Source organism: Phoenix dactylifera, chromosome 9 (genome assembly GCF_051530095.1).
Source record: "Phoenix dactylifera cultivar Ajwa chromosome 9, Ajwa_hap1_PhDact_Kaust_v1.1, whole genome shotgun sequence".
NCBI classification, from domain to species: Eukaryota; Viridiplantae; Streptophyta; class Magnoliopsida; order Arecales; family Arecaceae; genus Phoenix; species Phoenix dactylifera.
Window position 1 is genome coordinate 29,644,514 of NC_143198.1, and position 26,884 is coordinate 29,671,397.

The following is a 26,884-nucleotide window of genomic DNA, read 5'->3' on the forward strand; positions in this document are numbered from 1 at the left end:
AAGGGATGGTCACTACCGCCACCCCTTGGACTCCCCGGATCCAACTGATGTCGGTGGCTGAATCACCCTTCAGGATGATGGACATCCTTACCTATTTTTTATCCAACATTTTTTTATGAGATAAATTTCTCTCACTCGAGCGGAAAAGGAATATCTTACCGGGTCGGATTAAGATCCGAAAACCTGCTATTTTCACCGTAAGAGAGGGTCCCCCACGCGTCGCGTCCAGCCAAGGGAGAAAAAAATGAAACAGGAGATATCAAACTGGGAGCGGCGAAAGCACCGTCCCTCGGCACTCGCGGTAGAAGCGGGGGAGAGCGACGGAAGAGGAGAGCGTTGAGGGGATTCTGGAGCGTGAGAGGCTTCAGATGGAGCAGATCAGAGAGATTGAGCTTTAGATCAAAGAAGCCGACGATGATCGCTCCTCTTCTGACGACGACGTCCTCCTCATCAGGTTCCTTTCTTCTCCCCTTTCCCTCTGTTATCAAGATCGAGGGTTTCGATTAATAGAGCGAAAGAAAGAAGCCTCTGAACTTGTAACCAGTTCTTGATTCTTGAATCTGTGATTCTGGCGAAAAAGAGGGGAAGAACCTTAATTTTGGATTGGTTGCGAGTAGGTTTTGATGTTCGTCATTTGTGAGTAAATCAAAGAGAAATAAAGAAGCAAACTGTAGATGCCTTAAAATTCTTTTTTTTTTTTTGGTCTTCTACCGCTTATGTTTCACGATTCTAGCATAATAAACGGAATGGATGGATATCTGGACGGTGTACCCAAAGTCTTCGTTCATTACCTTGTTTTTTCAAGAGTCACTGAGGTAAAGAGATATTATTTGACATTATCTTTTAAACTCATATTCGGATCGTTAGTTAGATGCGTCTGAAGGTGGAAATTGCATAACCAGTATAGTGTTTTAGTATTTTCTAGGGTGTAAAACAGGTACGGCATGTGTTCAGTATGATTCTTTATTTTCTGAGAATTATGTAGAGGCAGAAGACAATGGAAGAAAATATGTCTACCCCCGAAAGAAAGTCATTTTAGAACAATTTTTTTCATGCTGGATTGACACTTGGCCAATGAGTCTTCCCACTTTGGATAGGCTAAGAAAAACATCAAATTTGCAGCCCATTGCTTTACAGCTTTGTATTTGTAATGACATGAATACTCATACATATACATTTCATATAAGTGTTACAAAAAAGAAAAAAGATGTATAGGGCAGAAACAATAGATTTCACGTATGTCCCTTGTGCATGGTCTTTTTGGCGCAACAGTATAGTTACTCTATTGTAACTTGGGTGATGAGTCTGAAACAAGGAAATGACTTCTCTGCATGTGGGAATAAGGCTGCATACACCTAACCCCCTTCCAAACCTCATAGTGGCTAGAGCCTCATGCACATAGTTTCAATCTACTCTCCATTCGAGTTTATGCATTATTATATGTTAGACATTCCAATTCTCTCAGCAAATCGAGTCTCTTATTGCATGCAATGCACAGCCAGCAATATTTGCACGTTGCCATGGCTCGCTGCCCTTTTTGAATTCAAACTAATGCTAGAACAGTAGGAAGAGATGGATGTTTGGTCCAGAACTTTTGGCCTTCTGGCTGGGTTAAAATCCTTGAGTGCATAGATTCATAAAACCCAATGTTCTATTAAAAAGGATGATAATAACAACAAGAGGCTGCTATGTGAAATGTTATATAATCTTGAGTACCCTTAAATATAGTGGGATCATTTACTGCACACCCTTAAACATAATCCTGAGCACTGAACATTAACATTCTCTATTTCATATGCTCTACTACTTCCACTAGGTATTTGCATAAGAACAGCAGTAATTTTAAAATGCTTCATGAATTACCTGATGTTTTGTCCTGTCCCACATGGCAGTTGAACTAGGCCCAACAGGCTTGTGTTTGACTTGGCGTATATTGAATTATTTTATGGGACTATCCGCTAGTTACTTGGTAAAGACATGCTCTATATCATTGGTCTTTCAATGCAGTTTCTAGTCAAGACTTCACTTTGCCAGCAGTATGTGTAAGCTGATGTTTTCTGGTTTTCTGGTTTGCATATCCCAGTCCCCTCTAATTATTACTCGTCCAAACTTTATCCTGTGAAAGTTATTTTATTTTATTGGTACCTGTCTTTGTCTCCTCCATAGTTCTTCTTGGAATAACAGCTTTTTAATAGTTCTTTTTGCCAGGATTATGTCCCTCAGTTCTTTCAAGTCCATCAGGAGAATAGAAGACAGTCATGCATATTAGCTGATGCATCTTTTCTGAAATTTTCTTTTAAAGTAGAAAGAAATGAACCAGGGTCATATAGTTTCTGACTAGTTGCACGTCATACTATTTACTATTCCATCTGTCTGATCAAGAATATTTGCTATCTGTCTTACGCATGGAACTGGCCATGACGATGGAGCAGCAGGTCCATCTGGTGGCTTTACCTTCTATACATGTTTGACTTTGTTGCATATCTTGGCAGTAATTATCCCATAATTAAGCACAGCTTTTTTTTTGTGGCGGAATGGGGTGGGGAGGGACTCAGAGACTTTACAGTTGCTGTCATGCAACAGAGGTTGAGGATACTCATCATAGGCTGTCATTTTTGGATGGCCGTGCAATCTTGAATTTGCCAATGTTTTATCTTGAACGTATATTCTGCCTTAATTACTTATCAAAATACCATGTCTTGCTCTTCAAAGGCTAGCTTTCTAGTGGCATTATATTTCTCAGAATTCAGTCACTCCATCTGCTAACATGCCCTGACATTTAATCTTAGTTTTCCTTCCAACAGTCACATGCAATATGCATCATATTGGTCAGGGAAAAAGATGAATGTCACAACAACTTTGACAAAGGGAATCTCTCTCTCTCTCTATAGAAAGAAAACTAGGTTCAGTTTGCTTGGAAATTCAAATATCATCCATTAAGATGCTTCCACTAGACCTATTATAAGATTAGCTACATGATTTCCAATATTAATGACAACATAAACCATGAAATTGGTTTAATCAAAAGCATCTGAAAAAATGACATAAACTTGTTCAGCCAAGCAATTTCACTTGGTTTATTAATTTGTCTTAAATGATGCAAGGTTCAATGAATACAACGATACAAATCAATTACTTTATATAACTTGCATTTTAGTGCTAAACATGCATCCCTGGGGCTTGTCACACAGAACTTTGTATAGGCTGGACATGAGTCTAGCTGATGTCAAGATGAATTGGTCTGATCAATGCTTTTCGAAGTACCCTCTATAGAGATGTTGATAGTTGACCGCATGTTTACCGGAGATCATTTAGAAGTAGATTCTTGTTAAGTGCAGTATCAAGCAATGTAGGCACATGCTATTCATATGTACTTTGTTGAAACATACTTAAGGTTTAAAGGATATAACCTTAAAGACACTTGAGATGTGTTACCGTGTACTATTCTTAAAGTACATTGTTCATACCAACTGGCAATTGGTAATGCTATTAAAGCTATCTTACGTCTTGTATCAGCCTAGATACAAGGTCTCGAGTTAATAACAATTCAAATAATAATAACTACCGCAGTCATTAACCTGGAGGGTTGGCTAATAAAGGAGCTGTTTATTATATACTGACTAAGAAGGTGAACATCCACCTTGTTTTTTTCCCCAGCCTTTGTCCAGTCTAATCTTGATTTATCTTTCCTTTGTTTTGGTCTATTCATATTTATGAAAGCCTAGCAAGTGTTTTGAGTTCTGGAAACTATCTTATAGGACCCCTCGGGCATTTTTTCTTAAATATTGGGTACTGCTGTCACTCGATGTTCAAGCTGCACAACCTCAGGTGTCAATGATTGCTTTGTGGAGGCTGGTTTCAACAGTCTCATGGAAAAGTTTCTTCCACTTGGTAAGATGACATTCGATGATAGTATATAATAGTAAAATTGCTTTTCTGGTTATATACTGCATGCCCGCCATAGATATATTGATTAGATTGTCAGGAATGCGATAATCTTTGTGTATCTTTGCTGTTGAATGATTGGTACGATGCATTTGGTTGTCGTTGTAAGATGTATGTTCTTATATGTACTTGGAGCACATTCTCCATTTAAATTGCAGGTGTGCATGGACGATCACCTTGGGGATCCGTAGTTACAGATCAATGATGATCCAGAATGAGAACTGAGACAAGGAATAAAGGAAAGATTTTTTGTTCCTTTCTTTCTAGCCAAATGTAATCTGTATGTAAGTGCATTTTAATTACCAAGAACAGGATATATGCTTATTCAAACATGGTGTTTCAGGTGCACATGTCAGGAGTGCTTGCTGCATATCAACCTCTGATGAAAATGCGTTATGTGTCTGAATGCATTGTGATATCAGAACCCAATAGTACTTTTTGTTGTTATGATAAGCTCGTTAGAGATTTGGTTTTCCTTTTTAAGCCAAATAGGCAGTTCCTGACATTTGAACACCTCGATCATGTTGGATGGGAGCTGTTCTCCATTTGTGAAACGGCTTGGAGCTTATTGTTGCCAACAGGTAAAAGCTTCACCATTCTTAGTTCAGGAATGCTTGCTGAATACTTACAGGGTTTCTACGTGCTTTGTTACATGCGGATTTGTAGACTGAAGCTTGGAAACCAATTGGAAGTTGGCATTTCAGAGCTTGGCTTCAGGCAGTCTGAGGCCTGTTTTATCATTCAGAGAGATTTTGGGTTGAGTTTTTACTATTGTGAGAAATCAGCTTCCTTGCAGTTGTTCCCCCACCCTCATAAGAACACGGTAATGATCAACAGGGTCTAAATATCCCACTAAATTCTGAACCCCCTCCAAAGACCGAGAGTCTGAACAGACCTGCTGCTTCTATTATTGTTTGAGCTGGTTCAAACTAAAATTCTTTTATTCTGTATCGGATATCTCTAAATAAATTACCATTTGATTTGACTTATATTCTGAATGGCAGTATGAGAACAAAGATCAGAGCAGAGAAATTTAGAAAAAAATAAAGAAAAAAAAGAAATTTGTTAGTTGCAAAAAAAATCTGAGATTGGAACTTTTGGTTTTTCATTAAAATTCATTTTGTGTTATCTTAAAAAATAAAGGAATATTCATGCAAAAAATTATAAATTATATGAGGTTTTCAATTGTCTCTTGGACATTAACTTAGTGCAATCAGGTCATAAAACTTTTAAATTTGTTCAATTCGGATCTCAGCTATGAATTTTGTTTGGCTGTCGTGACAAAATTATTACATAATGTTATATGACCAGCTTATATGGCAGAAGAGGATGATTACTTATATAACATCATGTTACAATTTTCTCACGACAGCTAGACAGAATTCATAGCTTGGTTCTGAATTGAATGAATTTAAAAGTTCAAAGATCTGATTGTACTAAATTAAAATTTAGAAGAACTTTGAAAATTTTCAAATGGTTTAGAATTTTTTATATATTATTTCAAATATAAAGGGAGAAAAACGGTGCGCTCGCCAAACACCATAAGAGCGGTTGAAGACCTACTCAGATTGCTAGCTTTTTATTGGGTTCTGGGAGGCCCAATATTGGTGTATTAGAGGCGAGGCCATCTTGTCATCAAGAGGGCATTTCTTTGGATCGGGTGAGAAGCATCCGGAGGCACATCTATTGGCGTATGAGTCTGAGTGATTGCTATTTCCAATAGTAGGTTCTTTTGATGGGTTTTTATCCATAACTGAGAATCGCAAATGTTCTCCCATCCCACTTTTTCCTCTCTTGTTCAAATCAAAAGCACAGAAGAAGGGGTTGTAGCGACGAGCGCGGCCTGTCTGACCCGTCGATGACCCTATGGCCAACGAACACGTCAAAAGCAAAACAACATGAAATTGAATTGGAGGTTAATGCAACAAAATTGAAATCAAAGCATAAAATCGCATGCAAAAAATTTTAACGAATTTAGGCGGTGAAGGGGTTTTGGCTCAAGCCGAATAAAATTTTTTACTCGGTTGATCTACTAAAAGCTAAATTGAAGTCCAAGATCGAGTAAAAATATGGATTTGATCATGGAGAGGAGAGATGATTCGGACCTTCACAAAAATAGACTCATTATTTTAATCCAAAAATTGAAAGATAAAATTTTTAATTATCCAGTTCTTAATCTTGCAATAAACTTAGAATTTTCGTAGACAGCATGGATTAATCCTTCCTGTGGTACCCGGTAGAAGTTGTTTTGGCCCCTTTTTGGATACTTAACTCAGCAAATGCTTTAATAAACTTTTGACACAAAAAGAACAGAACAAATCTTTTGATTTGATAATTTGATCAAAATTTAATATCCAAACAAAAGATAAATAGAAAAATTTAATATAGCCTCCAAATAAAAAAGTTTGACATCATCTGCAAAAGTTGACTGATGATCTCAATGAATTTACCAAGAAGGACAAAAAAAAATGAACCAAATTATTTAATAAATATATTCTTGATAATATTTTTCGTTTTGCACCATGATGCCCAAATCAAAGCAACTATATAAGAGCAAATTGGATAAAAACTTTTACATGATACATAACAGTAGACACAAGCTTGACTATAGTGATCAATTCAAAATAGAACTAATACAAACAATGGTGCGGTGACATAGGGACAATAATATAGAAAAAAACACCATGTGAGCATGCTGGAGGATATAACAGTGCACATCATATGCTCTTATTTATTGAAAAGGGACGCCACGTGCATAGCGATTGTAGAACTTGGTGATCAAGCCATCAAGTTGAGACCAATCCCGAAGGCAAAGGTGAAGTATGAGACCACTAGTGTAACCCACATGATGCGCTTCGTGAGTGGTTTCATGGTGCTGATCAAAAGTTGCATGAGATAGACTATGAGAACCATAATGAGGGTGAAATTGATGAGGCTGGCTAGAGCGTACAACTTGAAAGCCAGCTTGTGGGACTTGGATTCGGTGAGCACCAAGGTTGCTCCAGAGAGGAGCATCTGGAGTATTGGTGGCAAAGTCGTTTCAAGGAGGATCGTTTGGGCAGGAGGAGGTGGAGGTGGCAAGGCCGTTTCGAGTGCAGGAGGAGGTTCATGCTGGTTTGGGCAGGAGGAGCTGCCGCTGACATGTTCTTTGAGGAGGTGTTCTGGGGTGGAGGAAGTGCTGCGGCCACGGGGATTAAAAATGGGCTTCATTTTCCCTTGGAATAGGGGGGGAGTGTTCATTGCATTTGTTTATTCTTCGGCGGTGATACTCGCGGGACTGATTGTTTGTTTTTGGTTACAACTTACAACTAGCCGGGACTGATATAGTTTGTTTATTCTCCCTGCTTTGTTACTGCATAACAATACAAATTTTTTGGCGCCCATTTTTTGGCCTTTTCCATTCCCACAACTAAGTTTTGCGCGATATTAACGGGGCAGTTACTAAATCAAGCAGGATCTCTTTTCTTACCCGATGCGGGACTATGCCCTAGCCCCATTTATTTTTTTTTAAAAATTCCAATATGCCTGATCTTTTATATAAAAATAATATTTTATATATTCTAACAGATCCTATAAATTGATCAGATTTTTGCTGGAGCACTACTGGTAAAATGGCCATCAAAACTAAAACCAGCAAATGTGGTGCATAAAATTTGGTTTGGCGCCCTTTATAAGCACTAGCCGGGTACGCAAAGGAGTTCTTCCTATACATTGGCGGGCCAGGGACTTTCAAGCTCGTTCTGGCTTTAACAAGATAACCTTATGAGATCATCGGATGATAGATGAAAGTAGTGTTCTTATGACTATCACGACTCTAGCAGCAGGCTCGAAGAGTCATCGTCTATCTGGCCAACATAACCTTTGGCCTGGTGCTTCCAGTTTCGATTTCAACTTGTATACGAAGTCGAATGTCGCCCAAAAAACGTGCTACTTTTCTTTTTTTGTTCTTATTTCAAGCATACAGTACAACATGCAAAAAACCAAGCACAAATGCTGAGTTGTTTACATAGAAAAATTTACAAAAGACCTGCCGCTCGAATTCTGTAAGAGAGAAAAAAAAACATCCGTTGTTCGAATTCTATAGGAAGAAGAAAAACTTCAGATGGTTTTTTTTCTCCCTATAAGATTCGGGCCAGTCTACTCCAAAGTTATTTTTTGGTATTTATGAATATAATCTTTGAATTTTACTAGTTGTATTGGCTCAATCCATGAATTCAATAAAATTTTCAGCCCAATTATCTGAAGAAGCCTTAAATTATAGGGTAGGAAAGCGGTCAATTTGGCCACCGTGGGCATAGAATTTGCTTGTCTCTCCGCGAGTAATTCTAACAGATTTTTTAAATAGAAGAAGATGGATCTTAGAGAAGAAAAGAAGAGCAATGAGGAGGGGAGGCTTTCTTTCTCGTGGATCAAACTGGGACTTTTAGGGAGAAGGAGGAAGTGGACGCGGAGAGATAAGGGATAGAAGGGATGTCCAAGCGTTAAAACAGCGTTGGTGCAACCACTTGGATCTATGTCCGTGAAGGCTCGCACTATTGTGTGGGAAGCGACACTATTGGTACTATCTCGGAATAGCAGCATTGCAATAGCCTGCCTCTGTGAAAGTAATTTGTGCCTTACTGAGCTGCAATGCTAGTGTATTTAGGGACCATTAGTCCTGTCTATGATCGTCGCAGGAAAAGAAATGAGCTCAATGGATCATGTAATATATAAATGAGGCATAGCATAGTGCATGTGATTATCACAGGATACTTGATTGAAGGTGCTAATTGCCGGCATGCTTGCAAGATCTATTGGAGTTTGTAGCATTTGCATATGACATTGAATCTTGACTTCATTGAGGCTGGAGAGGTTTAGGAGTACTGAGGGAGCCTTGGAGTGCTCTCGTTACTCAGCCCAATGTCAAAACATGGTGTCACATTGTACTTTTGGACTGTTGGGTTCCATCTTAATTGTTGCTCGGGACCACTCGTTGTCATTGTGTATTTAGTGTGAACCGATCAACATACTGTGCCCATGTTTTAGCAATCTCAATAGAAGATATTGTTGAACAAGGATAATGGAGACCGACGGAAAAAATGTTCATAGGATAATGTGGATTTGGCTATGCTACACTTGATTGCAGTATATAATTGAAACAAATTATATGTGATTATACTAAGATACCTAATTTTCTTTTCGGGCATTCGTAAGATACCTAACTGAAGGCACCAACTAGTATGCTCATAAGATCTCTGTGGCTGGACTGACCCAACTATCCGTTAGAAGAAAAGGATGGCCAATTTAAACTTTTGGGCCTTGGGACTGAGTCCAAGTAGCTATGTAACTGTATATCGTTTACAGACAAGCTGATACCCAATCTTCTACTACTCTTTCATGTCAACAAAAGGTTGCAAATAGACTGTTTAGCAATGAAACCAATAAAGCTTCATGATGTATTGGATTCGCGCATGAACATGATCAACGAGACCTAGGTTCCCATGCATGGATATCTAATAAGGCAAGGAAGAGAGAGAAGATGAAATCACAATGTCCTTGGTTCCTCACTCCTTGCACCCATGTGCATTGGTACATGTAGAGATCATTGATGCACCCTAATCGGCATACCGATTGAGGTGAGCAGGACCTAGTTTGTATCCTTATATATGTTGCCGATCACCTCTCAGAATAATTGCCAACTTCTCTCCAAGTACACTAGCATTTACAAAAGCATCAACATGACATGTCATGAAAAGAGCAAGGAACGCTAGCCATCAGAAAGCTAGAGTTTCAGTACAAATTGAACATATTCATAATAGCTAGTTGCAGCCTCTGCCCATCTGCGATCCATATCAAACTCAGTCCTAACTTTTGTCAGATTAATCAACCGACTTTTTTCAAGCTAACTGGGGCCTAAATGATCTAAAGTATACTGACAATATTCCACTAGATTCATTTCAATAGAAACACTCTGATTCATGGCTACATGGCACTGATATTTTCCTTTCCTCTTCTCTATAGATTTGTTGTTCAATTTTGGGAGGCTAGGCGAGCCCACTAACTCAACCTCATATGGACATGGATTTGGCACAGTTGCTTATTGATCCGTGCATGTGATGATGTATTTGGGCCTACATATCAAACCTACGCCAACAAGATTTATGGTAACATGGGCAGGCTATAAGGCCGATTCATGGCTCCATCAGGCTTATAGCTCATCTAAAATGGCTATCCTAGGGTCACGGATTTTTAAGGCAGGATCAGAGATTGTACTTGATAAACTGAAGTAGATAAGAAGAGAGAGTCTCTCCTAAATATATCCTATAAAGTTAGAGGCGTTATGCTCAAAATAATAAAGCAAATAGTTCTCCATATGATGTCTTCCATGGGGCTATTTGCAGCTTTGTTGGCTTTCTAAGAGGGGACTTGTAAGCGAAAATTTGTGAATCCGCTAATGATTTGCACTAAAATCTTATATTCTAATATTGTGATAGCTTGGCATATCGTTTTTCGACCAGTGACGTATATATTGCACTAAATCTCTTCTTATGAATCACATCAAACCTCTCATGCCGCAAGAAGCTTTTGTGTGATTAAGCAGCACCCTATAGCACTAGTCAAAGATGAGCAGGAAATTCGGTAAATATGTGATGTAAGAAGATAATCAACCAACCAATTTGTTGGATTAGAGCAAATTGGAGCACAAATAATAAGAAAAATAATTTGGAATAGCGAGTCTCTAGCTAGACTTGCAATTTCAAAAGTTTAACTCGGGGAGACAAAAAATGATTCAAGTTAGTTCCTAATTAGACTTGCAATTGCAAAAGTTTGAATAGAAGTGTATCTTTGTGCTAGGGTGTTGGTGCTAGGCTGAAGTCTCTAAATGATGAATGCTAATAAGTTGATCCAATGTACATGTAATTAGGATCTTGCTATATGATAACCTCTAGATACATTTTAATGGTGAGTCAATGCAAACTTTTGGAACATATAAACATAAAGGAATATATGAAATGAATAACTGATAGACATAAGCATGCTGATCATGACACATGTGATGCAAGTGTACACCGAATGATTTAATCATAATCATTCACTTAACATTTTGGGGTTCACACATACATCACATATAAAGGTTGATGAATCTTATGTGAAACCCATCATGGATACTACTTCGTATAACGCATGAGGTAGATCTTACAATACTTTTTATCAAAACTTCTCCGGATAGATCATAATGCTAAAAGATGAATTTCGTACGATTTTGACAAATCATGTACAAAAGATTTATTGAAACAAAGAAGCCATCCGTCCAAACATACTCCCCATCTTTCATAAGGCTTAAGCTCTATGACTTTTTAAAAAGATTTATTTCAAGATTATTATTTATAAACAAAGCAACAAAAAAAATTAAAATGACATAATGACATCAAAACCTTCATTTGTGTGATTTGGCATTTTAACTCAATCCATCATTTTTCTCTTTCACAAAAACAAAAATTTATGTGGATGGACCTCAACACCCTCTCTTCAAGACGGTTGGTTTGGTTATGCTATGTAGCGAGAATAAGATGTAGAATGTCGACACACATAATGAATTCTAAGATCTGTGTTTATAAGAATCATGTGTGAGTGATTATTTATCAGATGGATTTCAATTTGCTTCATTCATTAGTTCTCATTGTGGTAGAAATTCTTGAATCCTATTACCATTCAGCCAAAATTGGACTCCTCTTCACACTTCTTTTGCACGGGGGCTGACTCAATTTGAAATGCCAATAGGCTGGCCTCGAATGGAGCCATTACAAACAACTTCATGCGCCCATTTGATGATTGGATCAGACCCATGCAAATATTCACGTGGCCGCCCCCCCCCCCCCCCCAAAAAAAAAAAAAAAAAAAAAAAAAGAAAAGAAAATTTACAAGTCAAAATTTCAAAAACAACAGTATTTTTTTTTTTTTTACGGAATCATGCATAACATGTCCTCATACAACCAAGGAAAATCAAAAAGCAATACATTACGGAGAACAATTGGCAACTCCGCCTCTTCCACCCACAGATGGTCTCCTGAGTGATTGGCGACAAAAGATGCCACTCAATCCGCAGCCCCATTAGCCTCTCTAAACATATGCTTCGTCTGAATAGCCATCACATCATAAACCATAGCCTAAATATCTCTCAGTAGCGAGTAGCTATCGTCAACCCTCCTAAAACCTGCAAGATCCACCTAACGACCGTCGCAGAGCCATCCTCTAGAAGGATCTCTCTTTCTGCAAAGCACACCATACATAATGTAAGTCTGGCTAACCGCTCTCAACTCCGCCTTCGGCACCGAAGTGTCAAACAACTGGCTGCCCAGCGATCATCCTGAAGTTTGGCCCTAACAACAACATCTCCTTCAAGGCACTCATTTACATAACTCCCGAGGTTACACCATCCTCTTGAAACGTGGGCCCCATCTCATGCGACCCGCTTTCATTGGGCAAGCCGTAGGTCGGTTATTATAAAAGCGGTATATTTATTACAATTCTTTCCGTCCGTTTGTTCTTCGGGTCGAAGGAATCGTCTCTCCCCTCTTCCAGTCCTTCTCCCTCTCTCTTTGAGACTCTGACCTCGTGCCTTCTTCTCTCCCCTTCGGAAACCCTAGCCCCGATCCGTATTTACCCCTTCTGCCTCCTATGGCGGGGATATTTGGGTTCGGGCCGTCGTCGACGGCGAACTCCATGGTCGTGGTGAGCACGCCGAAGCAGGAGCTAGCCCTCACCAACTTCGCCTACTGCTCCGCTGGCGATATCCGGAAGTTCTCCATCCCCGGATCCAGCGTCGCCCTTGCCCTCGTCGGAGACTCCGTCGTTCTCACCTTGCGATATCCTTTCTTGATCCCTGTTTCTTTCTTTTCTCTCTCCACCCATTTGATTTGAATGCCGGATTGCTGGAACCATCGATTTCTTTTTAGATTTGATTTTGGTGCTGGAATTGTCGATTAGGATCGTAGTATTTCATTTTCTTGAAATTTCTTGACGGGAGATAAGAAAATGATTCATTTTCATGAATTTAAGTGAAAAGACGATTCTCTTTTCTTCCGAATTAAAACTTGATTCTAGGGTTTGGTAATTTTGAGTCGTATTCAAGAATGAGTTGTGTAGGATCAAAGAATTGGATGGTGATAATGTTAATGTCGCTTCCAATTCTTCTATTTATCCAAAGATCGATCTGGATTATCTTATTGTTATTGATTCAAGTGATTTTTTTTTTAAATTAAAGTATCTATTATTCCACTATGAGGTGGATCCTTAACGAAGTCACACTGCTCACGAAAGCATTCGAGATGGTCATATTGCTTTGAATGCCATTCAACGTCGCCATACAAAAGTTTCTGCGGGTGACTCAATATGTGTTAGCAGGTTTGACATCTTCGATTCTTGAATGTTTGATCCAATTTGTTCATCTCATCCCTAAATGTTACTTGGTGAATTTGCATTTTAGGTTTGTTCCTCCTGATAATTTTAAGCTAGCACTGCTGACACTAGAGTTGGACTTTGTTAAAGGAAAGACTAATAGAACCGAGCAAGTAAGATTTTTTCTTGAAATTCAGGTTATCAATGTAACTTGTGCTTGAGAGTTGGAATTCTTATGTGTGAACACTCATTGCTTTGCAGTTAGATGCTGTTGTTCTTGCTCAACAACTTCGAAAAAGATTTATTGACCAGGTAAGACAGCCCTATTTTCTCCATGATTACTAGTGCCCCAATTTCAATGCCTTTGCCTTCCTTGCCTTGTACGTTCTAGCAGTCAAATTATGTGGTCATAGACTCATACTTGTTCACATGAATCACTGTTGCTTGGCCTATTTGCTGATGTTGCTTAACAGCCGTTGTATTTATCTGCATTGTGTTTGGATTAATGAATATACACAAAGTCTTGTTTCTTTCCATATTTCTGTAATTTATGCTTTCGACTTGGTCTTAGTTTTTGTTATTTATACATAAGGAGCTTTTTTCACAATCAATTCTGCAATTGAGGTTTTCTGTAATCTATGGAAAATGTGGCTGGGTTTCTCATCTTGTAAGATATCTCTCATGTTGACAGCATTAGAGTATGAATTTACCAAGTTTTGCCAGTCTGATGGTGAATTCACCAAGATCTGTTCATCAAATTATTGATATACCGATATCTCTAAAGTCCAGATGGTAAATAGGATAATTCCCAAATGTCCATTTTATCCACCCCTTGATGCCATCACCGAACAGTTTGGCCAAACTAGACATATTGGGGATGGATTCATTCCAGGGGGGAGTTCGAACTTCGTTTTAAGCAGCTTATGTGAGAAAAACTCAGAGAGAAATTAGAAAATGACCAAACCACCTTCAATGTTTTCTTTCTTGAATATAGTAATAATATACCAATTTATTTTTATATTATTATAATACTTATTACTATGCTATAATATTATCATATTGATATTTATTATAACATGATATGATATTATTACTATATTATAATATAATATTATATTATATTAATACCAATGCCAATAGTGACGTCATACTAATATATTGATGTTAAATAATTTTAAGTTTTTAATACTGTTATTATCAATATATTATATTAAATTAAGATACTATATCTTTCTTATATATTTGTGTTAATATTATATTAAAATATAAAAAATGTTCTAACATTGGAAGCGAAAAAAATTGTATGATTAAAACAGTTTTTTAGTTATAATAATCAACATCATTCATTAATTTAATAATATTTTAGTTATTTTTCAAAATAATCTATATTACGAACAAATGAAGGATAATGGTATTGCAAGGGAAAATTTGACCATTGTGGAAAATTTTTGACCTTTTTCAATACATAATTGTGACATGGGATTATAACTTTAATCCCAAACAAAAATAAGGCGGAGTCCCCACTAAGCCTACCAAATTCAACCTACACGGTATAAAGTCTATTTATTCGTAAAATCCCAATACCCTTTTCACACTGAGCCTCAAAGTAGTGGGCATTAAACCTTACTTTCTAAATTTGGAGGATATGTAGGTGACAAGCCATGGCAATTTTTTTTGGCTTTTGCAACTCTGTTGCAATTTATTGTACAAACATATATCTGATATTGTTTGGAAAAAGAATCTATATTAGTTTTACACAATGTTTACAAAGGTATCAGTTAAGCACTCTGTGTTTTCCTTTTTTGTTTCTTATATCTTTCAATCATAGTTTGAGTGCACCACATTTCTACAGGCTGTTTCAAATAAAAATACAATAGCATGAGCATAACTAAAATTTGGTTTCGTTCTGTGTAATGTCATTAATTGGATTGAGTGTTATTAGATTTACAGTTTAGTGCTGAACTGTATATCGGTTGCAGGTTATGACAACTGGCCAGAGAGTGTCATTTGAATTTTGTGGAACAAATTATATCTTTACAGTCAATCAGGCTATGCTAGAGGGCCAGGAAGATTCCAAAGCCATGGAGAGAGGAATGATATCCAATGATACATACTTTATTTTTGAAGCTTCTCCAGCCTCTGGCATTAAGGTTCTTACTTTCTGTGCTTTTTTGATTTCTTCCTCCTGTTCCTTTAATTTATAATTGCTCAATCATTAGCTCGATGGTTCATTTTGTGCAGTTAGCAGTTCTGAGGATCTTAAATAAAAACATTAGTTATGTTTCATGAAAGTCTGGAGATCTGATATGGTGATTGTGCATGCAGATTGTCAATCAGCGTGAAGCTACCAGCAGCAACATTTTCAGGCATAAAGAGTTTAATCTTGAGAAACTGGGGATAGGAGGACTGAGTGCTGAGTTTACCGACATTTTTCGAAGAGCATTTGCATCTCGAGTTTTTCCGCCTCATGTTGTTAATAAGTATGCCCTATTTGAATTCTATGCTAGCATATTTCATATTCCAATTTTTTTCGCACAGTATACATGTGTAATATTTTGATCTTTATCTGATAATTATGCACTGCAGATTGGGTATTAAACATGTCAAGGGAATGTTGCTTTACGGCCCTCCTGGAACTGGAAAAACTCTTATGGCTCGTCAGATTGGGAAATTATTGAATGGAAGGGAACCCAAGGTTTGACTCTATTTTTAGACTTTGAAGCATTCTTTCAAACTCTGTCAATAGAGCATGTATCTTATAATTAACTACTGACCTGTTCTGTAACATTTTAGATTGTTAATGGGCCTGAAGTGTTAAGCAAATTTGTTGGAGAAACGGAGAAAAATGTGAGAGATTTATTTGCTGATGCTGAGAATGACCAAAGGACTCGAGGTACATAGATACTATGACGTGTTATATGTATGTTATGCTTCCAGTATTTAATGCTTTCCGCTGATTATCAGGTGATCAGAGTGACCTGCATGTCATCATTTTTGATGAAATCGATGCTATTTGTAAGGTAGACACTTTTCTGTCAAAGCATTTCCTGCTTTCCATGTAGTGAAGGGTTGAGCATCGCATCATTGATAAGATTCAATGTAATTCATATTATTCTGTTGTAATTCAATATGTACTTCAATTGCAGTTCTTATTGTCTAGTGGTATTGTTTCGATGCTACAAATATACTGCTGTTGATGGTATTGAGATGCAATTAATAACCATTTTGACATGTTATTCAACCCTAAATAATGTGCTTAATAGATACTGGATTCAGTGCTCTCACATATGTGCTGTTTGCAACTTAACGCTGATGGTGAGGAAAACTGGACAAGGGTAATTTTGACTGCATGATACTATGCTAGGGTCAGGGTCATGCATCGCACTTGAAATATGTATTGGATAATTATATAGTCAGTACAGTGATTTACGAATTGAGGTTACATGGTATGGATGATATTGTACTATGCATAAATAAAATATTGTTGCTTAAATATGTATATTAAATCGGTAGATACGAGTAAAGATTATCTGGGGCAGAGCTGCACTTGTAAGAAGGATAAACGGAAGATGAGAATGTAACTGGTGTTGTAAACGATGCACTATTAATGCCTACACAATATAAGGGGAATTGGATGAAGGGACTGAAAGACAGATCTTTGGCAATGGACAAATTAATGGAAGAAATTCTGGGGAGATGGATATTTTAGGTAGAATTATCATGTTAGGAAAGAGATAAGGGCTGTGAGAGGGTACACAAGTGGAAAAAAAAATATAAGAAATGGTGCAGATGGGAGATGCAATACTTGAGTTAGCTCTCTCAAATGCATACAAAAATGAAAAGAGCATTTAGTGACTTTCAAGGTGGTTTCATGTTACAGTCACAAATATAATTTTTTTTCTTAGAGTGGTTGTCAGAACACTTCAATTTACTCTGAACTTATACCACGAGGTTGCAGCATAGCTTGGTCATTGGTTGATACACTAGGTTCTTGATTGGGAAGAATGAAACCAGAAGAAGCCCAAACGATGATATAGTGAAATTGAGAAGGCAAATCATACGTTGATTAGAGTTAATTTATTAAATGAGGGAGTGTGAATGTTACAATTGTATGAAATAAAAATATGTTCTGTTTAAGGGTTGTTAGGTATGGATCTAATGGAAGTGTGGTTCATTACAAAATCAGAGGTGTTAAGTTGGGCCCCTACACTGGGGAACACATCATAAGAAAACGCTAACGACCATGGAAGCTATCAAATAATCACAATCTTAAATGTTGGAGATTGCTAACAGCTAAAAGCAGGATCTGCTTAGTGTGCATTCAGATTTGTTCTTGTGTAAGCTTAAAGTGGATGATGGGGACTGCTGCAGTCATATCTGAAGATAGCGGCCAATAAAGTTCTAATGTATTCTGATGCATTGAAAACCTTTTCTATGGGGTATGGTCTAGTTGAGTCTAGTGGAGTCAGTTCAGAGTCCTATTATGTCATCTTTATTCTGTTCTGATCTCATCTTGTCGCCTTGTTCTATCCTGATCTGTTCTGACTTGATCCATCTGGGCATCAAGCAATGAGGGTGTCTCAATGCACTACCAACTGAAATAGGAAACCTGTAGTTTGATTTAATTTTTTCCTCAAGTAATTGTAGCGTACTAGATTTTGTCATGAGGAATCTTCGAATCAATTGGATTGGATGACTAAATCAGCTTGGATTTATTGTTCCTCTTAATTTTCCTCTCTCCACCATGCAATCTGTCAGTTGGCTGGTTTTTCATCCCTCAGAGGATGTTATTTATTGGTATTTTGGTTTCCAATCTCATACAGTGTCTATGGTTGTCAAGAACTAAAAACTATTGTCCAATCTCTTTAGTTCCATACATAAATATACTTCATCAATGCATTAGCTTGCTAGTAGATTTTAAAAGGAGATCTCATAAATCACAATTTTTTGGTAGTTAGAGACCAGCAAAGTGGACCCTGCTGGAAAAGGAGTTGTCAAATTTAACTCAGTCAACTTAGGGATTTCGTTGATGTTTTAGATATATTGATTTTTGTTTTGCTGAATGAGCAAAGAGATTACATTGGCTTAGTGAGAGCTTCATCTGTAGCTTACAAAAATGTTGGCTGAAGTTCTTTTAGTATGAAAATCTTGCCCATGTACCAAGGTTTGTTAAAATGTGTTGCTTCTTATAAAATGTCCTCTGAAACATTGTACTAATGTATATTAGTTCCTCATGATGATATGATTATGTTCAATTATGTAAAGACATTTGTTGCTGTTGAGGCATCTGGAATTTGTTATTAATATTTTGCATTTGAAATTGCAGTCTAGAGGGTCAACGAGGGATGGTACAGGAGTACATGATAGTATAGTTAATCAACTCCTTACAAAGGTGAATTTTCCCAAGTATTATACTTTACCATTATCAGTCATTGTTGAATACTAACCGAGTTACCATGTTTTAGATAGATGGTGTTGAGTCTTTAAATAATGTGCTGCTTATTGGAATGACCAATCGGAAGGACCTGCTGGATGAAGCCCTCTTAAGGTCAATTTCTTGCCTTTGCTGGATATAATTTAGTAGCTTGCCAGTACATCTGTAATTAACTACCTAGAGGAATATGATAAATCATCACTGGTAGGGTTCTTTATTTTCAGAAGTGGTTTTGGTCAAAATAAGCCACATTGGTTCATGCTGTAGTATGTACATATTATTTATATTCATAAATGTACAAGTCACATTGTGACAAATATTTATCAAAGCTAGAGAAATTCTATAGATGACCATGAAAATAGAAGCTTGGACATTTCTAGGAAACGTTCCAATTTATTGTTTATATTCTGTTTCTTTGTTGCACAGACAGCAACAGGATTTGATCGTTACACAAACTCTAATATATGTGTTAAAGGTGGATGAAGTTAGTATGCGCCTCTTTTTTTTGCATGTACTTGGTGTTGATAATGAATGCTCAGATTTTGTTGCATCTAATTCTTTTTATTAGGTGTGAAAAGTATTTGCCAGTTCTGTTATCATATAGTTTCCCTTCTCTTTTCTTGTTGCTTACACTTTTTCTGTAATGTGATTTTTTGATGTGTTCCACATGCAGACCTGGACGGCTGGAGGTTCATGTTGAGATTAACCTCCCTGATGAAAATGGTCGCTTGCAAATTCTTCAAATACATACAAATAAAATGAAAGAAAATTCTTTTCTTGCAGCAGACGTGAACCTTCAAGAGCTTGGTATGTGATTGTACTTTTTCCATAACTTTTATATGGTTCGCATTATATCTAATTTACGTAATAACTATGGGATACTTTTTTTTTAATAAAAAATGTTATAGCATGGCACTTAACTTGATTGTTTGAGATTATTCATGGAGGCAACTTTTTGTCAAATTATTAGGAGTGTAGGAAATCAAATTAAAAGTTGAAACATTGTATCATTTCTCATTTACACTACTAGTGCTTTGGCCCATGCAATGCATGTGCACAGAAGATTCGAGGGAAAGGAGTCCACCCATGCAAAAATAAAGAAGGAAAGACTTTGCACATGTGGATATGTTTCCCCACTGAACATTGGCTAAAAAAAATCCACCGAACGTTTCTCATTTATATGTACTAGTGTTTTGGCACATGTGATGCATTTGCACAGAAGATTCGAGAGAAGGGAGTGCCCATGCAAAAATAATAAAGGAAAGCCTTTGCACATGTGGCCCAAAACCCTGTGTGCACACGAGCCCAGAAAAAAACACGGAACATTTCTCATTTACATATACTAGTGTTGTGACACGTGCGATGAATGCGTATGGAAGATCAAGAGAAAGGAGTCTGCCCATGCAAGAATAAGAAAGGAAAGACTTTGCACATCTAATTTATAACCCCCTGATGTAGCCTCTCTAAAGATAGGTGGCTGCAAGTTTTAGAGCAGCAGTAATTCAAGCGAAGGTTGAAGTTAGATCTGAATTTGAGCACTTTTGTATCAATTCTTTCAGCTGCTGATACAAACATTTTCTGATATGATCTCAGATTTTAGCAGCAGTGTTTTGCACGGCAGAGAGAAAGGCAGGTTGAAGAGAGTGTTTTCACAGTAATGTTTTGCATCGTAGTAACTCCTGGACAAACTTTCAGAAGATTGGCCTAAACAGCCAGCCACAATCCCTTTTAAAGTGTAAGCCCAGTCGCTAATTCTACTCTGAGTAGCAATGCTGACTCTAAACAACTGAGTAGCACTCCTATTAGACAAGCACCAGCTGGCCTACAAATTCGACAGCACCTAAGACTCCTAACCAATAAAAAAAGACTAGAAAACTATGACCAGATTACCCCAAAACCGGTGCACTTACTGTTCGCGCTACTGTATCATAAATAATACCTGTGAAGGGTAGCTAAGGTACTGGTGGGTTTAAATGGGCTTCTTTGTTCCACCAATTTGCATCCAATGAATAGAGGCTCGTCCTTGAGTTTGTGTAAATTCTTAAATTTGGCTTCCATGGCCCGATATGTCTTTGCCTCGACTAAGTGTTGTTTTCATGGGTAATCCTGATTGCTTTTGGTTGTTGAAAATCACTACTGAATACTGATGGAGTAGGTTGGAGAGTCAAAATCTGCCTTTTGTACATGAATATATAGGTGTTGAACATTGTGATAATACAACCTCAGTCGCCCCAATAAAATACGTGCAGCTGACATAGGAACCACATCACATAGCACCTTCTCGGTATAAATATTCTCATTTGAAAAAGTAAGACATTTATGGTCACCAAGCCACGCCGACTGATGTGGATGTTCTTTTCACTCTATCTTCTTGTTCAGATTTTCAACCAAGTCACTGGAGACCACATTTTTTGTAATTCCACCATCAGTAATGAGATTGCAAAGTTTCCCTTGGCATGTCATGCATTTCTTCAAGATATTAGATTTCCACCAAATCATGATTAAGTTGCTACTTCTGAGCATGAACAGCCATTTGTATGAAAAATGTCTCACCTCCAACGTCTTCTCCAAGTGTCACATGGGCATAAGAAACCAAGCTCCGCCGTACCGGTACCGGTCGGCGTACCGGTGGCGGCCCGTACTGGTCCGAACCGGTCCCATACCGGTTCTTCAACAATAAACTACCGGTACTGGATTCCACGCTGACGGTACCGGTCTCAGGCCAGACCGGTACGTACTGGCCGGTACGGACCGGTATGGCAGACCATGTAAGAAACTCTTCTTTCTATTTTTCTTTCTAAGAATGCCAACGTCACCTTTTTCTGAGGACAAATACTTGAAATATGCCCCACTTACACCTGATGCCCTCTCTCTTGGTTTGATCATCTGAGTTTTTGAGAATTGTCTTTGTAGTGATTGATCCAGGTTTGAGTTTCTGGGAAGATTCCAAAGTGGGGATGCACCCTAAGTAGAAGTTCCCTGCTACTAAGTTTTTTACATGATGCTTGCATGCTAGCTGGTAATTTTTTTTTTTTTGCTTTTGTTTTTGCAGTGGTAAATCACTTCATTAGCTTCTTGTTGATTTTAAAAGAGGATGCAGGTGGCTGTTGATATTTCACACATATGATCATAGTAGACTTATGAGACAATATCTGCAGCAATAGTATTTTTGATGAGTAGAGTAGTGGCTGTTTTGGTATCTCTGCTACCTTTCTCGGTTCAGTGAGTGGCCATAATGAAGGTGTATGTGCTAGCGGTAATTTGAGTTTCAAACATGTTGACACTGACTGCAATCCATTTTCCACAGTATTTTCTATCTGAAATTAAAAAAAATTTAATTGCAATCGCCATCCTACACCTTTTGTGAAAAAACAGAAGGCATGCCCTTGCAAATGACTTGCTTTCAACTTATGGACAGTCATATATATGACTAAATATATATCAGATTTTTGTGGATGTGAGGTTATACATAATGGGGATTTGTTATTGCTAAAGTGCTTATTCATATCTTGATGCAGCTGCACGTACAAAGAATTACAGTGGAGCTGAACTGGAAGGTGTGGTCAAAAGTGCAGTCTCATTTGCCTTGAATCGGCAAATAAGCATGGATGATCTTACTAAACCTTTAGATGAGGAGAGTATAAAAGTTACAATGGATGACTTTTTGCATGCTCTGCAAGAAATTGTCCCTGCCTTTGGTGCATCCACAGATGATCTTGAACGATGCAGGTACAGTCAAGTTCCTACTATTAATAAATTGTGTTTTGAAATTCACTTAAATGATACTCTTCTTTTGCATCACAATCCAAACTGGATGTATATGTTGTCTGTAGCTTTTTTTTTTTTTTTTGAAGACATGGAAGTAAATTAAATTAGTTTCCAACAAACTTTTCAAGGTTATGGATCTAAACATATTATTTGTTTCAAGTGATGTGCTTTGCTTTCAAAACTAGTTGCATGAAGCTTGCTCCGTGGTCCAAATGTAATATCATTGATCATTTTTTTCTCAACCAGCCTAAACAGTTATAAGGTATTTTCATAGATAATTGTTTGATGTCATTGAACTGGAACATCTGTTTCATCGTGCTTTCTAATTATCAAACTTAGACTTGGTTAGGTCTGTTCAGTAACTTCAGTTAGCTTCACAAAAAAACACAGTATCAAGTTGTGAGAGATCCCTATCATTTCAAAGTTCATGTTCATGCATGGTTCCAAGAAGCATATATATCTCTCCTGTTTTTGGATGGCATAACATTATATTTTGAACCATAAACGGCATGCAGGCTTAATGGTATGGTTGACTGTGGTGAGAGGCACAAACACATTTATCAAAGAGCTATGCTTCTTGTGGGGCAAGTTAAAGTAAGCAAGGGCAGCCCACTTGTTACTTGCCTTCTAGAAGGTCCAAGCGGCAGGTAGCTTATCATATACTTGTTCTTTCCACCTATCTTCATTGCAGTGGGTATGTTATCTGATGTGTATTTCTGTTGCCAGTGGTAAGACAGCGATGGCAGCTACAATTGGCATTGACAGTGATTTCCCCTATGTTAAGATAGTAAGTATCTTCTCATTTTTCTAATGATCATCCACTCTTCTAAGTTTTCTTCCTTCTAGTGACATGACACATTTTTGCGACTATAGATCTCAGCAGAAACAATGATTGGTCGCAGTGAAAGCAGTAAATGTGCACAGATTGTTAAGGTTTGTTTATATTTGAATTAGCCTATACTTTTTTTTTCGTGGACAAACTTTCCGGTCAGGCCTATGGATGGATCCTTTTAGATCTACGGGCCGGCCGTTCACATGAGCATAGGGAATCTATATGTTAAAGCTTAAGGAAATCTAGAAAAGCTTTTTACTTTTTTGCAAGTAAACGAGCTTAAGTTGATCTTTTATTTTTTTTCCCCTGTATACGAGAACTGACTCATATTCTTTTATGATGTAGGTATTTGAGGATGCTTACAAATCTCAATTAAGCATCATAATTCTGGATGATATTGAAAGGTCAGTCCTTTCTAATGTAACTATTATAGATTTGCTAAAGCTACTAGAGAGAATTGAATAGACAGCCCCTTTGTATTCACTTGTATGCAAAATGCAATTTGCATGAAACATAATTCGTGGCCCACCTCTAAACTTGGTAAGAAAGTGCCCTTGCCCTCTAGGCTAGTTCTCATTTTCTGTGAAAATTAAATGCCATCATATTTACACCATGCTATTTCCTGTTGTTATTGTGTATGCCTGACATTTCCACATATTCCATACTTCAGGTTGTTGGAGTATGTTGCTATTGGGCCACGCTTTTCGAATTTGATTTCACAAACACTATTGGTCCTTCTGAAAAGGCTTCCTCCGAAGGTTCTTATTTCTTCCATTCCCTTTTGCTTTCCTTATGAAACATTTTCTGCAAAAGCTTAGCAAATCAAGAGAAGAAATTATGATATTAAATATACCAAAACTTTTACTTATTATACATGCATATGTCGAACATCACAGCGCCATGATGTTTAACAGTTTATGCAAATTTTCATTAAGGTTTCGTGGCCAGAAGTTGCCGGGTCTTTTATTTTGTTTCCAACATTAACTGTTCTTATGCAGTGAACTATAAATAGGGCTACCTGCATCGTCTTGACATTATGGATATGCCATGTCCTTTTGCAGGGTAAGAACATGCTGGTAATTGGAACAACAAGTGAGGTGGGCTTTCTGGAGTCTCTTGGCATATGTGATGCTTTCTCTGTCACATACCATGTTCCAACTCTAGACAAGGCAGATGCCAGAAAGGTAAAGAAATATGGGAGGAAAATTTATGTAGAAAACAAGAAGGGAATGATTGGTGGATATATAATGAAAGAAGTAAAATTAACCTGTCATTAGGATATTATGCATGTTCGCTAATGGCCTGTTTGGTATTGATTTTGTTTTTTGTTTTTGTTTTCAAAAATCCAAGAAGAAAATAGTAGACTAGACAAATATGCAAGATGAGGCCCTTTTGTTTTTTAAAATGTTTGTGAAACCGTAGAGTGTTTTGCAACAAAGTATTGCTTTTAGAAAAAAACAAAAATAAAAGCGAGGAATGGCTTGCCTCTGTGGTCATATTGCTCTCCTTAGCAACCAGAGAGGTTCTAGGTTCAAGCCTTGGATGGTACATTTTCAAGCAAGTCTGCAATCTTGGTATCGGGTACTGTATTGATATCTTATCAGTTCAGTACGGTATAGTACAGTACACTTCTATGTCGAAATAGCTCTCCAACCATTTGTCTCAATTTTTATCTTGGTACTCTTCGGTACAGACTAGTACGCCTCAGTATGAGACAGTACGCCTCGGTACGGGTGGTGCGGGGCCTGTACCAACTTGAAAGTGTGTTACATATCGGTTTTCTACCGGTACAGTATGGTACATCCCGTATGGGGCGGTACGGCAGGCCATGTTTCCCAGGATTAGGATCTAGGTAATTATGGTGCAGGTGGGCCTCTCTTTCTCTCTCACACACTCTCTCTCTCTCTCTCTCTCTCTCTCTCTCTCTCAAAAAAGAAAAAAAAAAGAGTGGCAGAAGTTCCTTGCAAATACAATCATCAATATCAATCTCCAAGTGGTAATTCACTTATTTGTAGGGAAACAAAAACAAGAAGAGAACAATGTGAAAGAGGCCCCAGATTCGCATGTTTATTGCATTGTCTCTGAAACCTAGTTGAAGTCTGAACTGTATCATAGGCGAGTGCAACACCACATCTCATGCTAGCTAATATTCCTACATCTAGTAAAAACACTTGAATAACTATTCTGCAAATGTTGCTTGCTTGATTACCAGGGTTATGCTTCCATGACCTTTGAGATTTTGTTTTCCATGATTTGGAGGGTGATTTGCTACAGGGAACTATTTGTATTTTCACAAGTTTATACCAAAATGCATGTTAATTTATTTTCAGGAATGCATATGATTTTGCATGCATAAATTAAGATAGCATACACAAGATGGACTTCTGATATTATGCAACTTGGCAGCATTATAAATGTATCATTGGACCTTGAGATATTTTGTTAGATTGACATTATCTTGCAACTGTGCAATTATTATTGCAGGTCTTTAAAATTCATGGTCATAATTTGCTGTGTTAGTCTAGCTCATGAAATCTCCTTTCTGCAGGTTTTACAAGGCCTCCATGTATTTGCTGAAGATGATATTGATTTAGCAGCTGAAGCACTGCATGATGTAAGCTCTATTTCTCTTATTCTCCTTCCAGCCCTTCTATTAACGCATGACTGAGAACTACAAGAAAGAAGAAACTGTGATCAGATTTCATGTCGGTTTGCTATTTAATTTATATTAGATGCGCAATAATAAAGGATGAGATTTTGCTTTTGGGAAATGTTGTTGAGTAATATGAAACACTCATGATTCCCTTTGGATCATGTTGGTTTTGCTTTACATGAAGCCACCAAGTCTGAATCAATTAAAGTGAAAAGTTAGTTCCGTAGATTCTGAACTATTATGGTCCACTTGTTGAGTGAAACGCCCCTGCTGAACCTTAGCGTAGATAAAGTGTTACATTGGTAGAGGCTGACAATAACATCATTTTGTTGGAATGTTAGATGATGCTGTAGTTGGTTCTTACATTATTTGGGATGTTTTCAGATGCCTCTGAAGAAGTTGTATATGCTTGTGGAGATGGCTGCACAAGGATCCATGGGAGGAAGTGCAGAAGCTATTTACTCTGGAAAAGAAAAGATTAGCCTAAACCATTTCTATGATATCATGGGTGACATTGTGTCCATCCGTCTTTGAGAATTTCTATATGTTACTCATAAGCAGGTATTGTTTTGGTGGATTCTTTTTTTTTCCCTCTTGTTTCAGGTTTTTGACTTTCTGATAATTTTCTTATTCTCCAGTTTTTTTCACAATATAAGCGAGGGTGGTTCTTCCTTCCTTCCTGCATTCCTTTCTTTCCTTTTTTTGTGCTGAATAGGCCCAACTACTATAGTAAATGATCTTTGATAATGTTTGAGTGTTGACTGTTGTGATGATAAATTTTATTTTATATTCTTTTGGTCAAGAGAAACAGTTTGCAGCACTGATATGTACTCGGAATATAAAATTAATTGAAATTAGGCTTTCTTTCGTATTA

General features: G+C 37.5%; 1 protein-coding gene and 1 long non-coding RNA gene across 3 annotated transcripts; both read left to right on the forward strand.

The window, feature by feature from the left end:
* Positions 1 to 217: 217 nt before the first annotated feature.
* On the forward strand, positions 218 to 4,934 carry LOC103700016 (uncharacterized). The gene is made up of 4 exons (XR_015969029.2): positions 218 to 454; positions 3,759 to 3,891; positions 4,104 to 4,526; positions 4,612 to 4,934. It is a non-coding gene; the product is annotated as an uncharacterized LOC103700016 (long non-coding RNA).
* A 7,523-nt stretch (positions 4,935 to 12,457) lies between these two features.
* LOC103708933 (vesicle-fusing ATPase-like) lies at positions 12,458 to 26,884 on the forward strand. Of its 2 annotated transcripts, none has more exons than XM_008794047.6 (22): positions 12,458 to 12,791; positions 13,234 to 13,329; positions 13,412 to 13,496; positions 13,585 to 13,635; positions 15,303 to 15,473; positions 15,649 to 15,803; positions 15,910 to 16,018; positions 16,117 to 16,216; positions 16,288 to 16,343; positions 18,650 to 18,715; positions 18,789 to 18,871; positions 19,431 to 19,564; positions 22,276 to 22,486; positions 23,041 to 23,172; positions 23,252 to 23,312; positions 23,399 to 23,458; positions 23,703 to 23,761; positions 24,028 to 24,115; positions 24,419 to 24,541; positions 25,906 to 25,971; positions 26,395 to 26,571; positions 26,649 to 26,884. In XM_008794047.6, the coding sequence occupies exons 1-21, from the start codon at positions 12,604 to 12,606 to the stop codon at positions 26,542 to 26,544; spliced, it is 2,244 nt and encodes a 747-aa protein (XP_008792269.3). In that variant the 5' UTR covers positions 12,458 to 12,603; the 3' UTR covers positions 26,545 to 26,571; positions 26,649 to 26,884. The 2 variants fall into 2 exon arrangements, 1 of the variants encoding a protein (XP_008792269.3); XR_015969030.2 differs by having other exon boundaries at positions 12,459 to 12,791; positions 23,703 to 23,897.

Excerpts from the sequence above, each read along its gene's own strand:
- LOC103708933 (XM_008794047.6), top strand. The coding sequence starts at position 12,604 with ATGGCGGGGATATTTGGGTTCGGGCCGTCGTCGACGGCGAACTCCATG. Across the intron at positions 13,497-13,584 it reads AGACTAATAGAACCGAGCAA|TTAGATGCTGTTGTTCTTGC; the intron begins GTAAGATTTTTT and ends ATTGCTTTGCAG. Across the intron at positions 19,565-22,275 it reads CGTGAACCTTCAAGAGCTTG|CTGCACGTACAAAGAATTAC; the intron begins GTATGTGATTGT and ends ATCTTGATGCAG.